The sequence below is a fragment of the Macrobrachium rosenbergii genome, chromosome 22, assembly GCF_040412425.1.
Source record: "Macrobrachium rosenbergii isolate ZJJX-2024 chromosome 22, ASM4041242v1, whole genome shotgun sequence".
NCBI lineage: Eukaryota > Metazoa > Arthropoda > Malacostraca > Decapoda > Palaemonidae > Macrobrachium > Macrobrachium rosenbergii.
The window spans coordinates 21,774,647-21,791,854 of record NC_089762.1 but is presented as its reverse complement, the minus strand read 5'-3'; the positions used below and the strand labels follow the sequence as shown (position 1 = coordinate 21,791,854).

The 17,208-nt window shown below is 36.7% G+C and overlaps 1 protein-coding gene across 1 annotated transcript in view; it reads right to left on the bottom strand.

Annotated features, from left to right (window-relative positions):
• Positions 1 to 7,582: 7,582 nt before the first annotated feature.
• LOC136850631 (somatostatin receptor type 2-like) overlaps positions 7,583 to 17,208 on the bottom strand; it is a 12,488-nt gene continuing 2,862 nt past the window's right edge. The window contains exon 2 of the mRNA XM_067124349.1: positions 7,583 to 11,107. Within this exon, the coding sequence (XP_066980450.1) occupies positions 10,056 to 11,039 (984 nt within the window). The 5' untranslated portion in view covers positions 11,040 to 11,107 and the 3' untranslated portion in view covers positions 7,583 to 10,055. The remainder of the gene's footprint in view (positions 11,108 to 17,208) is intronic.

Below are 17,208 nucleotides of genomic sequence, written 5' to 3'. Positions count from 1 at the left end.
ATCTTATTTGCTTGGTGCTTGTTCGCTTTGTACATAATTCCTAATTATGAGTGTATAAAGCATTTTTGAAAACAATCAAAGAGTAAGTTTTCTGTTTTCGTTCTTAGACGTCAGTCCATCAAGACGTAGCATGACGGATTTTACATTTGTAATGTAAAATTTCCACTTGGCTGATGCTTGAATTATCATCCAGCTATTTATGAGTCTTCTTATGACTCTTGATTCGCTGCATACCCATGTTTTTAATAATAAAAAGATTATATAGCATGATTCCCTCTTGCAAATTTGTATATAATTTTATTTTCCTAATTGAAATATCTGGAGTAATGTCATGCCCACGAGGAGACGAATAAATTAATCACTACTACCGGATGTACAGAAAAGTGAAAACCTTCCATTTTTTTTTTTTTTTTTTTTTTTTTTTGCTTTCCAGGAGTGACTAAATCACCGAGGGAATTTTAAATTCGTCTCGTCTATTATGATTTTGTTTGGCTCTGAGAAATGTGTAATGAAGATACAGCTTTATTTTTACCTTTTCACGAACCAGTTTATCGAAAGCGAGTTGGTCTGACATTTATTTTCTACTTTTGTCTGACAGACACGAGGTATTAGAAAACCAAAAATACTTAAACAACAGAAGAAGAAGATTGCTAACCAGGCCCGACCTATGTCTATTATATATATATATATATATATATATATATATATATATATATATATATATATATATATATATATATATATATATATATATATATATATTGCTTCTCTGGCATAGTCTTTGTTTTATTATCATCTAGTACTAATGTACATGTGACATCTGTATAGCTCCTGCAACACCTCGACAGCCTACAAAAATTCTTATGTTCAAGGCTGAAGTTCTGAAATGGTAAACAAAGACTGCTACTATGTTGCTCCACGTAGTCTTACACTGAGTGCTATCTCAGCCATTGATCCAAACGGGCAAATATAGTCAAATGAAAACTTACCACAAAAATTCGCAGTTCAGAAAAATGAAGATCAACAAATTTCCAGGTCTGGAATCCCCCAGCTCAAGGGAAAGTCCCAGTGCCCCACAACCATTTAGTATCTAGTACGGTTCATACTGAGAAGCTTTCACACTCTGAATTTAAATTTACGAAGTATGGTGATTTAGATTTCTTGGATCCCCTAAGGGTGGAAATGATGTTCATCACGAGGGTTCTAGGGTCCTTGGATGGCCTAGGGATGATAATGCTTGTCATCACAATTCACAAGGATGGATGTCAGGTGGTGGCAAACTCCAAGTCCCCAAGCATTTGATGACTTTCACAGAATGTCTTATTTTCCGGAATTCTACAAGAGTGGAGGCGATGTTACCAATGGTCTTGGTTTCAAATTAAAGGCCTCATTTGGTCTTTAACTTGGCATTTCCTCTTATCAAGGCTGCCAACATCCCTTCACTAAGAGTACTCCTCTTCCTTGAGGGTTGTTCTAGCTTATTCCAAGCTACTGGCACTTCCTACGGCAGCGGTGACCAGACAGTATTACTTACTATCACCACAGTAGCAGACATGATATTTCTGCAAATACGAAAGTAATAAGCTGCAGGGGATGTGTCATGACCAAACTGTTTCAGACGTTTTTCCTTTGCTCGGTAGTTTACTAAAATAAGGAAAAATAAACATTTCTATCAAGAAAACTACCAAGGAAAAGAAGGTAGCAAACAACATACAAGGGATTGGCCACCGCCAGAAATGTCATGACCAAAGCGCTTTGAAATTCTAACTGTTGTTAAGTGCTATTGCCGCAGAACAGAGAAGTCTGTACGAACGAGTGACACACGATCCATCTCTTAGATAGAGGAATTGAGAGCTGGGTTTTACCAACATTTGAGATCAAGGAGGCGCTTGACGCAGATGCTTTAACAAAGACTCCATTCTCTAGGCTTTGCTTATTTTTGTTGATCTTTTCCTCATCTTAAAAAGTCCTTGAAGCTGATGAGCAGAGCAGCCGCGAGTCAGACTTCTCTCTTCTTGTAAAGTGAAGAAATACGTTTCTGTTTTTCCTTAGTTATTCAGGTCGTGTTATCTGCGTCACGACCTTTAGTTGCTTATATAGAAAATTCAGAACATATTTTTTCGTAAGGGATATTTGCTCAGTAACGTAAATATTCGTGGCACTGTATATTTGGAGATAATTATTAAAATTAGTCTCGATTTATTATCATTATTTCATTATTACTATTAATAGCCTACTATTATTAGTGATAGTAATGGTGATGCTTAGGATGATAATAGTAAAGTAGTTAAAAATTACTGTAAAATCACCCTCAATAAATTCATTAGATCTGACCATTACTGTATTTTTCATCATGGTGCGAATGAAAGAATTTTCAGTCAAAAAGAACATTATTTTTTGTGAAAACTTTTTAACCAAGAAACGATAGGAACAGCGGCTTAATGTGAAGTGAATAGGAACTCAACTGTCATCAAAAGAAAAAAGCAATTTCTTGCCTCTTAGCTTTAAGAAGTTTGAATCATAATGTTTAACTCTTTGAGCATCAACTTGTGCTTTCTCTGTTTCTCAATATTCTATATATATATATATATATATATATATATATATATATATATATATATATATATATATATATATATATATATATATATATATATGTATATATATATATATATATATATGTATATATATATATATGTATATGTATATATATATATATATATATATATATATATATATATATATATATATATATATATATATATATATATATATATACACTCTAGCACCAGAGCTGCAGCTCTAGAAATCATACTTGTAGGCGTCCAAGGAAAGGCACTCGATGCAACTGATAGTTTATTGCTAATGCCGACTTTTAACAACTACATTGTTGGATCTTCAGGGCTGAAATACAGCGAGTTGACTCTCAGTAACTATTCATAAAAACATTTATTATAACAACTAATTAAAAGCACTACAGTATTATCTCTTTTAAAATATTCATTCATTTAAAAATATCAGACACCATAACACTAAAATAAGGACCTACCCAGACGGGAACTAAAATGAAACTATTGAAACAAGGAGAGAAAAACACACTATTATTCGAAAATCTGTGTTGTCTATGAATGTTTTGCATAATTTGGAATGGTTCCTTATGTTGGATTGTTCTGGGTTGGACAATCTGCTTCTAGTTCTGAAGCTAACTCCTCTATGGGAGTCTATGTGTACCCTCAGCAGTCTTTTGGTACATCCAACGTAAGTCCTCTGGTTACACTTGGGGTAAGTATACTTGTAAACGACGTTGGCTGTAAACAACGGACTAACTTTGTCCTTGAGCTTGAATAAGGACCCGATGGTGCAATGATTTTTTGGGATTAATTTTAGATTTAAGGCAGGCATTTCTCTCTGAAATAAATTTAGACACTTTTTCCTCAAATCATCTTCATATAGGTAAGGGAACGTTGTAAACATTTTCATTTTTTGTACAGTGTGGATGGCCGTGGGGTTTTCCACATTTCTATTTAAAGTCTTGTTTAAAGTTCCGAAAAAGAGCTTTTGAGGAAAACAGTTGCGAAACGTCGGCATTAGCAATAAGCTATCAATTGTATCGAGTGCCTTTCCCTAGATGCCTACGAGTATGTACAGTATATATATATATATATATATATATATATATATATATATATATATATATATATATATATATGTATATATGTGTGTGTGTGTGTGTGTGTGTGTGTGTGTGTGTGTGTATATGCGTTTATATATATATACATATATATATGTATACATATATATAAAAATTGTATGCAGGAATAAAATCCGTAACATTTACTTTATTATTATCTGCGACATTTCGGGAATTCTCTGTCACCATCATTAGGCCGAGAAACGAGAAAACAAAGAAGTGATATATAAACGTAAAAGCGAATATCAATCATAATACATGTAAAGAGGTAATAGCATGTAAGAGACATGAAGTACGACAAGGATCATATATGTACACTAATGAAATACACTTAACCCAAACAAAAAGTAAAGCAACATATTCATCCAAGTGGGCAGTTAGCGCAATTGTAATGAATAGATGGTGGTGAGCAATATGAAGAGAAGGCAAGGAAACTAGACAATGACCAAAATACCTGTAACGCTTGAAGTAGGTACTGTGCTAAATGAACAGCCGAACAGGCAGTATATTACCATTAAGTTCCGGTTCTACTCTTCTAATGCAATGTTGCTTTATACATCATTCTGAAAGCTTGGTGTGTGAAACTATGTTCTTGCTGGTGAGGGTGTAGCTGAGCGTGATGGTTTTGTGGGTGGCAGCCCTGTGCTAATGTTCTCCTAAGCGTGTTTAGTAATTCTGTTAGCAACGAGCTATTGCAACTACCGTCTTGCACGCGGGACGGAGCTTTCCTAGATAGTGACCCCCAACAAAGTTCGGGGGTCGTTATCTAGGACTAATATTATCTTCACGATATTCACAATCTCTTGTTTATGTTTTTACGGTCATCCCCAACGGGCTTGTACTAAACACGCCGCAAAAGGTGGATACAAACCGGTTTAAAACCTTTGGGGGGTCACTATCTAGGAAAGATCCGACAGGACAACTGAAATGTTAAGCAACACATGAAGATAAGGCTTCTGGTAGGGATCCTTTCTTGCTAAGGTAGGAATCGTTGCGAATTACTGCATCAGTGGGTAGGCATTTCTCAAAATTTTGTAAAGGTTTTCCGGTATTCATAGCAAAGATTTCCAAAGTATGATAGTTGTCTATAATTAATATCCTTTGGAACATTGAAAATTTGGATTTAGGGAATGAATTTTTATATATGCTTGTGTGAAATGGCACAAGTGGAATTATCTTTAAAATTACTGATCTCCATTACGTAATTCACTCTGCATCTTCGTTTCACACGTGCAAGCTTCTTCGTTACTTGATGTTAATCACAATTACCAAAGAAGAGTTTTTGCCTCAACTCTTAACAACCTCCTCGAGAGATATACACGTGTACATGCTATGCATATGCACGGTATGCAGTGCTTTATTTCAACATATTTACGTTGTCATCTTCAGAATTATCCTCTGATAATTTTATTGTTCATGATGCTCTAGATGTTACACTCATTTGCTACTATTGTGATGTGTTTGTCTGATGCTACTATCACTATTACTCTGCTACTGCCGTAACTACGGATAATAATAACAATATTTTTTATATACGCACACAGTTTATCTATCTGTCTAGCTATTTACATACACACACACGCACACACACGATCTCGCCTCTCGAGATCGATAGGCTCTTTTACTGAAACAAGCAGTTGGGCTGAAATGACTGATGACAAACAAAGGAGAGAGGAGCAGAACAAATACAAAGAAATTACCCTAAAATTAATTTATTTACAAAGTTAAGTTAATTACATAGTCGAGTCAGGTTCAATCTAAAAACAATAAAATGAACATTATATGAATAATTACTTAACAGCAGCATATATATAAATTAATAATATATATCAAATACAATCAAATAATAAGTAACGAACCTCAAGCAATATAAATAACAAATAACAATAATAGCGTAAATAAATAGTAAATTCAAACCTAACGTGTTTGAAAGCAGCCCTAAGCTGCTTGACGGAACACTGACTCACCGAAATAATCTCGTCCTCAAGCTTTATGGATTCCAGAAATGTCCACGACAAACTGCTGTTTAGTCCTCCTCCATCTACGACGACCAAGACAGAGCCGCAGATCCTCAGATTAACTGTAATTTCCATCAGACGTCAACTCGCCAGCAAGAAAAACAAAGAAAACAAAGGAGGCAACAATCCACTAAGGAACAATGGCAAGCGATTGTTCCACACCTCCTCATACCTAACAGAAAAAAAAAATTTAATAAATTTTTTTTTTTACAAACAAAAATACTGGCCAGCCAAAACAGCTGGCCTAAGGTCGCCAATATTACATCTCGCCTCTCGAGATCGACAGGCACTGAAACAAGCAGTTGGGCTGAAATGACTGACGAGTGACAAACAAAGGAGAGAGATACAAAGAAATTACAAAATTAATTTATTTACAGTTGAGTTTCACCGAGTGGTTAAAAACAATAAAATGAAGAATGAATTACTTATCTTATTCAAATTAATTAATAAATAAAAATGGTCACAGAATAAATAAATAGTTTCAAAATGAAGCAGCCGACGAACTAATTCACACCACCATCAAAAGTGCTGACGTCCTCATTCACAGAGCCGACACGGCAACCATCACTGACGTCCTCCTCCATCTACGACGACCAAGACAGAGCCGACACGGCAACCATTTCCTTAAGCTCCCGCTGCTCTGCTGCTAGGACCGGACTCACAGGTACGAATACCTTCTGCCTTTCCATCGGTCGATCTGCCCTCCAGAACCTGGCTTTGCTGCTAGTCTGACGCCATCCATCAGACGTCAACTCGCCAGCAAGAAAAACAAAGAAAACAAAGGAGGCAACAATAAAGGGAACAATCGGCAAGCGATTGTTCTAAATATATATATATATATATATATATATATATATATATATATTAAAACTATATATGGGAAACCTAACGTTTTGAAAATCAAAAATTAGCTTTATGGATTGAGAAATGTCACCAAACTGCTGTTTAGGCGAGTGCAGATCCTCAGATTAACTGTAATTTTTCGTGACCAGTGCGAGACAAGCACTGGCGCTCAAAGAAGCATGTAGTATGTGCAGCAAACGTATCGGGTAGATAGCACAGTTGAGTTTCACCTGTTACTGAAAGCATTTTATTAATGGTCACAGAATATAAGTTTCACTAGCAGCCTAATTCACACCACCATCAAAAAGCTTAGTTCATTCATTTTTCACATGAGAATTTGCTCCTGATAACAGCCCCCAGCGAGTGATTCTTCTTCCTTTCATTCTTCGAGAGTGAAGTACTAAAAGCAGATTAAAACTATGCCTGGGACTTCAAAATATTTGGTGAATTTGTTAATGATAATTAAATGGTTTCCCCAAAACAACATGAGACAGAATTTCAAAGTTGCTGGTAACACAAGATACAGTAAAATCTATTCATTTTAAACTGGGACATGAATGAATCGGTCTTATGCATCCACAGCATCTCTTAAACAACTTCAACACAATATTGCTCTGTGTGCTTACAGCCTCATGATGTATTCATTGCGTACAGCCAAGGCAATTTTGATGTTCTCTTCATAAGCCATCATATTCCATAATCCTTTCATGTGCTTTCTGTTCCATGAAAAAAATAGGATGTTAAACAAGCCTTTCAGGCATGTTTTCAAGATCAGTCGTACCTCCAGAAACGAGAAAAAAATCTAGGCCGCATCGGTCAGGATGTTCATAATCTTACCTCGGGTATTCAAGATAAGATTTCATTCATGTATCCAAATGAAGGCTGATTAAAGAAGGGATTAATAAGACCTAAAGGAGTAGCCCAGGTGAAAAACAGGAAACAGTTGGCAAGGTAGTTATCAAAGCAAGCCACTCCCGGGAACAGAACATGGTAGCGAATCAAACAGTGTCAAGGTGAAGTAAAAACTAAGTAACACTATGTTCATCTTTAATTAAGACAAATAATAAAGACCCTTCACAAAAATATGAAGGGTATCTATAGTTAACATTTGATGGATACTCCAGCAAAAACAAAATAACAACAATGGAAGCAGGAGATCCAAAATTCTCATTCATAAGTGAGACAATTATTAAAAGTTGTGTGACAATGGCATTAAAACTCTTGGGTTTTAAAGGTTACCTTACTGTACAGGCTTGTGGGTCATCGATACTAACATTCTATTATATATAGGTTGGAAACAAAGAAAATATGATCTACAAATAAGATTACAACAGAAAATTGCTTTTTTCAGCTTCAGATAGTGAAATGTCTAATCCCATATTCAAAGTAACAATGCAAGATGTTTTAAGAATCCTCGTAGTGTTTATGAATACTGTCATTGAGACCTGACTTAGCCTGGATTCTACTTTAATCTCACAAAATGTTTGAAAAGTGCATACTTTTTCTGTTCAGCCAAAATGAGAGATTAATGGCAGATTCCTCTGATTCCATGAGGGGAAAAAATAGAATAATTATATTCTGTCCCAGAGTTACCAGTGTGCTCCATTGTAGGCGGTCAGTTTTGCAATATGTTGTAGGACTACTGTAAAGAATTATCTTATTTATTTGTCAGTTTACTTAGGTAAATGACCGAGAATATGACTTATCGGAGAGTTACGTTTTTAGGTCCTTTTCACCATTGGTATAATCAAGGTCTAAAGAATCTTTAGATCTTGGGTATAAAGTCAAGAAAGGTGATAGTGTGCCAACAACTGAGAATATTTGCGTCATCTCGGAAATACAGCTTAATGTTTTCACATGAAATATTTATTGTGAAGTCAAAGGATTCCTCCTGAAGCTTGTCCTGCTGTTCGATTAAAATCAAACGCGATAAGGCATTGAAATCCTTGGTTGTGAAATAGGGATCAATAAGTACTAACTTTTCATCGGAGCACCTTTATAGCATAACGTCGAGATTACCTACTTCTTTTATCAGTTTTTAAAGGAACATTTTATTCATCTGTTACTCAAATTAACAGCAAGACTCAGTGAAATCTTATAGCTCAGCATGTACCTATCGATTACTGATTCGTGTAGAAAAGAAAAGTTTTCCTTATGTAAACAATGGATATTCATATATTAAACGAAAAATGCAAGTTGCCATTCATGAACAGTAAAAGAATATTTAGGCTCTTCCCTAAATTTCAAATGCTTTCATTTCCATGTACCCTGCTGTTTTGAGTTGTGGAACTCGTCGTGAAAATATTCAGGGGTAGACGGATAGAATCTGGGGAAAGGGTAGCACCAAAAACTTTCTTTTTGTATGAGTCTATGACAGGATATTTCCCATTACCGAGCTTGGCTGGCCATTAATATTCAGTTTTAAGAACACTATAGTTGACTATTCTGCTTCGTCCTAGACATCAGTTGGCTCTTTCTTTCCAAATATATGAAAGTTGGTTGTCGGGTTTACAGGTGAATGCTTGGCAATTACTTCTCCTTGCAAGGACAGTGGTTGGCCATCTATAAAACATCTTTTAGCTCTTCTAAAGAAAGACAAACTTTTCCTTAACGAGGTACTGATAGCCCTTGTTTTACTTTGTAGTTATTGATTGACGATTTCATTCGAAAATAACATTACTTAAATATTTCCTCTTAAGTAGGAACTATTTTTGTTACTTCTCAGCAAATTGGTTGACTACTACTTTCTTCAGAGATATTCTGCAAGATGGATATATCGCTTTCTGTAAAGAGTATTTGGCTAATTTTATATGAATAAACATAAGGTTAGATGTTTCCTCTTAAATAGAAAACATGTTTCTGTTTCTTCTTAAAGATATTGTATAGCTTAATGAAAACAACATTTCATTCTCATTTAACAAAACAATAGTTGACAGTTTCTTTTTAAAAGAGACTGGTTTTTTTAGTTCTTGGAAAGGGGGCTATGTGCGGTCTTTGCGTTTTCAAAAAATCCAAGATGTAGCTTCTTCCCGATTAAAAAAACAAAGAATACTTGTTTCGTCTAGAAGAGACCACGACCGGCCTTTGTTTCCTTCACTGTTAGATAATCAGACTAACTAGTTCATTTTAAATGGATAATGGTCGTCGATTTGCTCTGAAAACCACAATAGTTTTCCTTTTGTCTTAGGGGACAATGATTGCCCTCTCTTCGCACGGGGACAGTGGTTCGTCATTCGTTTCTAATCATTTCCGGCTTCTTATTTTACCTTGGAATGCCATCCCCAAGGAAGGTTAGACTGCCTCAAAGCACTACTTACTGTAATGACGAAAATATATTTACCAGCAACTATCATATTGATTGAGAAAACTCATAATTGAATCTGAGGTTGGAAACAGCGAAATAACAAAAATCAACTACATCTCAACCTTTTAATGGGGAGCTTCAAAAATATTTTGGGGTAAGAAAAGCAGTGACAATTTTCCTTTCACAGAAAACCCTATAATTAGATAGGAGTCATTTGCACCATGACCCTCGGATGTTCAGGGTATTTAGGTATGCAAAAGAGCACAGTATGTTTGAGGTCTTGATTGAAGATTATGCAAATTATTGCATTAAGAGCGACGTTGACTTCAATAAAGGAGACCATGGCGTAGAACATGTACAGAGCGATGAAACGGGGGTTACCCATGGTGAACGATATCTGGCTCAGCCAGTAAGGGAACTGGCAGGTTGTAAAGACCACTGCTAAAGCTACAATGAGTCGCCGAAGCTGTTTATTCCTGGAGCTGTAGGCGTCCCTCTCCAGCTCGTCAGATGTGGCCACACTGGACCCCTTGGGCGGGTGGGTGAGGCTTATAAACACCCAGATAATCACCAACGGAACAACAAAAACAATGAATATTGCCGTTATCCTCACCATGTTGAATTCATGGTGATAGAGCGGTCCTTCCAAACAGACGGTTTTCAATCCGAATTCGTTGTGGCGAGTTGAAAGGTACATGGGCACCGCCAGAAAGGTTCCTCCGCCCCAAGTGATACCGGATACGACTTTCAGCACAGTCAGACGAAAGAGTGGGGGATGGCTGTGTTCTCTGCCGCACAAGTAGCAGTCAATACACATGAAGGTGAAGAAAGCAGCGCTGGCCATGATCGACGTTTGCAAAACAGCGCTGGACAGTTTGCACACGATTGGGCCGAATATGTATGTACCTTTGGCTATGGTTATGATCCCTAGAGGAGTCGTGAGAATGGTAAGGATATCAGCGAGAGCCCTGTTCAGCACGTAAAGGTTCGGGACTGTGTGAAAAGCTGAATGTCCGGCGATTACGATGATAATAATGGTGTTACCAAGTAAACCCAAGATAGCCGCCGCTCCCATCACTGTGGCTTGGAATATCATCACAGGATGAACCCTTTCGTGCCAGTAGTGGTCGGTGCCATTGCAGTAGAAGGAGCCCTCAGGGCAAGTGTAGTTCCCGTAGTTCATCTTGAGGAATACTGCATGAGATTCCTCTGTCGAAACACGATGGAGGCTTTATCCCAGACACGATTAATCTGCAAAACGAAAAAATATCACCATTTTTGTTTTCAAATATGAAGGAAGTCCTATTCATTTATGAGTACATAGTGCATTTACGTATGAAATAATTATGTTTGAAAGTCCATGTCCAACATATTACATATATTTGTTAAGACAAACGTGTACGAAACATATCTACTGTATATGAAATGAAAGACCTGGTTTACTGCGGTAACAATGTATATTTCTACAAATTTTTACGACTAAAGGGACGATATCTCACTGTTGTAACGAGTTCTCTCTCTCTCTCTCTCTCTCGCTCTCTCTCTCTCTCTCTCTCTCTCTCTCTTCATAATAAGGACTGTTTAGCTCATCATCTCTCCTACTCAGAATACGCTTGACAAAAAAGATGGAGCATGATGTCGATATTGTAGGAACGAGGATGAGAAATCTTTTGATCTGGAAAGAAGGGTTTTAGATACTGGATACCCTCAAAATACTACGAAATTCTCAATACATTTTTATCTTGCTATTCAAATGCCGGAAAGGATTAGCAACCCTACATCCTTGATGCATTCCAAGCCTGAAGAAAAGCACAAAAACGCATTAAAGAAAAAGGAGACAGTAAACGAGAGAAACTAAATTGTGATGTCTTTTCTTTATTTATTTATTCTTCTTTCTGCTATTCGTTGTCAAGTTAAGAAGATTACTTTCTTTAGAGATGTTTATCGTTCTGGCTTTATTATGTAGTAGCGTATTTTCCGATACAGGAGACTTGAAGAAGACACACTGTAGTTTTCTTTACTTCATTAACACAATAATAAAGTTACAGTAGTATACAAATGAATTGCAGGGCAAAGTTACAGTGAGTCTTTCTTCTTCTATCAACCCACAATTAGTGAAGCTTACAACCCCACTCTCTGCGTCTCTGCAACCCTCTCTGCTGTCCTTTCCTCCTCTCTCTTCTTCACTGCTTCTCTACTTCTCAACTCGACTTGATAAGGAATTTTGGAAGTTTTTGTCCCGCCTCTCTGTAAGCGGAATCTTGGTTTTGGTCCGGCCCTGTGGATGCTTAATTGGTTAGGCTAATCTAAAGACAGCCCATTTGGGTGGACTTCTGGAAAAAGCACCGCCTTCAAAAAGGGGTCGCTTTGACGTCACCGGAACTTATAATTTCCGGTGGCTATTTATCCCACTAAGGTAACCATGCGTTTTTGTTATGAATTCCTTGTAATTACGAACTCGATTAAGAGCAGTTATAATGGCTTCTTAACCAGACACACTCACAACTTATACTCGTGTTTTGATTTATGTTCCAAAACATCACTAAACCCAGGCGTTTAAAACACAACACCTTTGTTGGCCTCGATACAAGGCGAATAAGCATTTAGGTCTAGCTTTGTCATGAAATTACAGTCAAAACTCCAAACTTATTCATTTTTCTCTGTTCGTTTCTCTATTCTCTCTTTGTTCGTTTCTTAAAATCTCTCTCTATCTATCAATGTCTATCACTGAAAGGCTTCTCTCTCTTGTCCCTTCATTCAGAATTTCTAGTTATATCCTTACATTACAAAATGAAGAATGATTCAAGACAACAACCTTTAGAGATTAAGTATATATTAAGTACAAAATGGTTACTTGAGAGTCATTTTATTCAATCTAGTCATCAAATGACATTTTTCTCTTTACATTTTGCATTAGAATGATAAGTTTGGCACCGCTCATAAATGCCGCTAATGTAGCTTCAACCATCGCGCTAGAGTAGCCAGAGTATTGAGCTACCTTCAACCGTGACATCAGACCATAAATTGCTAGAATATAAACAAACGAGCGTCATGCTTACTGCAAAGTGTGAGTGTTTCCGATGATTTATAGGAAATTGAGTCGGAATACGCTGATTCCTGTGAGTAGATATCTCCGCACCTGTAGAACCAATATGCTATCTTCCCTGTAGCCAGTTTTTTTTTTTTTTTTTTGGCAGCGGTTCCAACCAAGAAAATTAACGGACAAAAATTACATAACAGAAAAAAACATACATCCAGTCTATAAAATGTACCCAGTGGACAAGATGTGCCCAAGAGACAAAGTGTTCATAACGAACAAATTTTCCTATTGTGCATAATATACCCAGTGAATGAAATGTACTCAGTTTACCCTATGCACCTACTGTCCCTAGTATAAAAAATGTAGTTAATGGACAAAATATACCCAGCAGACAAACTGGACTTCTAGACAAAATGTGCACATGACACCAGATGTACGAAATGGACAAAACATAACGCATATACTAAATGGATACACTTTGTCCATTAGATACATTTGGTATTTGGGTATATTTTGTCTATTGAGTATGTTGGGTACCGTTTGTCTATTGAGTGTTTTGGTACATTTTTTTCCATTAGGTATTTTTCGAATATTACCATAAAAAATGGCGGTTGCATGACTGAGAGTCGAGATGGCTAATCACGGATATAGAAATGTTATGCACTGCTCCAAAGCTAGAACCTATGTATAATACAAGATCAGAAGTCTAACCTTTTTAGGTCTTAATCAGAGCAGTACCTTCGTTCTGTCGGCTTCGGGTTAGGAGACTCCACATGTTAAACGTGGAGATTATAACCCGTGGACTTTTTTCAAGTTTCTCTTGGCTGGTATCTCAGGAGGCTAGAGAAGCCCAGTTTCAAGTTTGCGCAGCCAATTCTCCGCAGGTTTCTCTTGAGGTCCTCTGAGATTACTCGTGGTCCTTCCAGGATGATAGGTATTACTTCCACTTCAGCTTGTCATAGCTTCCTTATTTCCATCTTTAAATCTTGGTACTTATCAGTTTTTTCTCTTGTGTCCCATAGTATGGCTACATCTATCACAAATAATTTCTGGATGGTTTTTTGTTACCGGAATTAGGTCTGGTCTCTGATTCTGCATCACGTGGTCAGTCATTATTTCATTATCTCAGAGTATCTTAATATTTTCAGTTTCAACACTTTTCCTGGTGTATAGCTATACCATTTCGGTACATGGTAGGATATTTTAAAGGCTCCTAATTGCTTTTTTTTACTTAACTCAAAACTTTAATAGCCTTGACCTGCTGTTCAAAGCCAAAAACATATTTTTATGACTCTTGCCTTAAAGGTACAATTGTTTAAGTCTGACAGGTGCTCTGAATTAACCAACAATTCGAAAATTCAGTTGACGAAAAGGCTGAATGCTTCACCCTCACAAGTTAACAGCGATGCAGTTTAGGGGAAATGATATATACAGAATTTCTGCAGACAATTGTAACTATCTCTAGAGATAAGACCAACTCTGAAACACGTGTTTGTCCATATATCATTCCCGCTTTTCAGATTCATAGTGGCTTTGAATTTACAACGTCTAGTGAAAAGAATGATGTCCTTTGTTGAATGTGAAGAGTTTATCTACAGAATTTCAATTATTATTATTATTATTATTATTATTATTATTATTATTATTATTATTATTATTATTATTATTATTTACTGCATTTTTTTAAATTTTATATTTCATAAGTTTCCTTTCTTGATATTTGGCATGATTTCTTTTAACAGAATTTTATTTAGTATCATTATTATTATTATTATTATTATTATTATTATTATTATTATTATTATTATTATTATTATTATTATTATTATTATTAACTGACATTCACCATAATAACATTCTGACTGTTGATTATAAGTAACTTTGTCTACCAGTGTTCGTGTTTTTTAATCTTTTATTTTTTTATTGGTAGGTATGACATTCACTCCTAATAGTAGACAAGCTGCAGCACTAAATCAATTGAAGAAGTAGATAATTCCATCCAGCTGCACAGGAGCTTTTTCGAGTCGCCACCTGCTGTTCCTTCAAAGGGTGTGGTTGGTTGTTTGGCATCCAGTTGGTCTTGTTTGTTTGTAAACTAAACTCTCTCTCTCTCTCTCTCTCTCTCTCTCTCTCTCTCTCTCTCTCTCTCTCTCTCTCTTCAGTTATTTATAGAGCTTAAAAATTGACTTAGATTTTATTGTTTAACGCATACAAAAGTATTTTTCATTCATTGTCTTCAGCACAAAGACATCAGTCAAAGGTACTTACTAAATTATGCGTACTACAACACTTTGTATATTGGGTCATGAAGTGCTCTTTGTGTTTTGGATAAAACCAGGAATAAAAGGGAAAAGTCGTCGGAGAAAGAAGACAGCTTTAACAACACTCTTTTCATTCTGTATTTAAGTCCCTCTAGCTCAGGTTTTTTCCTTAAGGAATAAAGCTGACGTCTTTCTCAATATTATTATAATTTTGCCTTTACGATTTGCTACATGAGATGAAAGTCCTAATTCCCCCTGAAATCCACAAGGGAAACAATGTCCTCGCTGCCACTCACAGCTTGAAACGGCCATCCAAAATTACTGGGCCATTGAAAAGAGTAAGTTATTTAGTTAAGGAGACCCCGTATGGGGGTAGCGCAGTCAGTGCACCCCACGCGAAGCACTGTCTGCATTACTAAAGGTTCTTTGCAGCATCCCTTCGGTCCCTAGCTGCAACCCCTTTCATTCCTTTTACTGTACCTCCAGCCATATTATATTTCTTTCATCTTGCTAACCACCCTCTCCTAACAATTATTTCAGAGAGCAACGGCGAGTTTTTCCTCCTGTTACACCTTTCAAACCTGTCTACTCAATTTCTTGTACAGAACTGAATGACCTCAAAGGTCCCAGTGCTTGGCCTTTGGCCTAAACTCTATATTCCATTCAGTTCTATATTCCTTTAGTTTAAGATCAAATTACGTACTAGAGACGAGGTGGGTCTATTTTTGTCATAGTGAATGAATGGAAAACATTTAGCCTAAGGTTGAAATATACTCTCCGAAGTCTAGTGGTCTCTAGTTATGCCTCCCAGTCCGCTGGTGACGTTTGTTCCAACCATAATTGGCATTGCGTGCTAAACTTCTAATTGGTTCTTCTTGCACCACTGAAGCTGAATGAATGCGCGAGTGAAATATGGTTATTGTTTCGTATGATGAGGTGCTTGGTAAATGGACGTCTGCTATTTCTTGGGGCCGCTTCCACAAATGTTTGCTCTTCGCTTGTTTGCTATTCCTAAATGATTGGTTTAAAATCAGCTATCTGATGTCACACAACAATGGTCATCGTCACCGAAAAACAAGTTCATAAGACCATTTAAAATCTTCATAAACACTCACGCACTCAGGCTACCATAAAACAAAACACGTCCTCGTGAATACTATACACTGGAAATACATGTGAGGACAAAAAGGTCGAACTGGGTATTAACTGATTTATTCGTTGTTTTAGATTTAGCTGGCCTTGTGCCAGCACGGGCTCTTGCTCCCAGAGCAGCCCGTAACTGATTTATTCACCTGGGTTCAGGTATACATGTCAGAGTGCGAACGGAAACGTAGCGTCCGACCTCCGATTGCCGTGACCCGCACTCTGAGCAATTTGCGTTTGTTGACAGTCAAACAAATGGCAATTTTAAGAGACATAACATACATACAATAATAAAATATATATCGGCGGAAAGGCCAGGAAATTCTACATATGAGATTCTTGACATGTTAATAAGTGTGATGCATGAACGTGATTGATGCTAAATGAAGAGACGTCTGACGTCTTTACAATATAAAACTTGTTCTCTTTGTTCTGTTTACGAAACGGGAGAACTAAAGTTGACGCTTGTTTCTCTACAGATTTTAGAGCGCCTCTAGCAAAGGAATAAAATCGTTGAAACATGAAGTTCGGCACCATATTCTCCACATTTAAATGGCACATTTGAGCAATCCTGACGATCCCCTTTTCACTTGGCTGGAAGCCAGCTTGCCGAAAAAATGTATAGGCATACTCTGTGAGACCTCAACGTATCTTCCTAACAAATGTCACAGCGCAAAGACTAAAACCTCAATATGCAATGTTCACAGGAAAGAAGCCAGTTTTGAGTAGTCTGCAAATATCTGGAACCATGTGTTTTGTGCATATGCAAAACAAGAAAAAATTATCAATATTGTGAACCAGGAGAATTTACAAGTTATGGTGGTCCAAGTCCAATATAGAAATCCAGTATAGAAATTCAAGCAAATGACACCAGTGACTGAGCACGTTTGGGTCAGGCCTGTGGGACT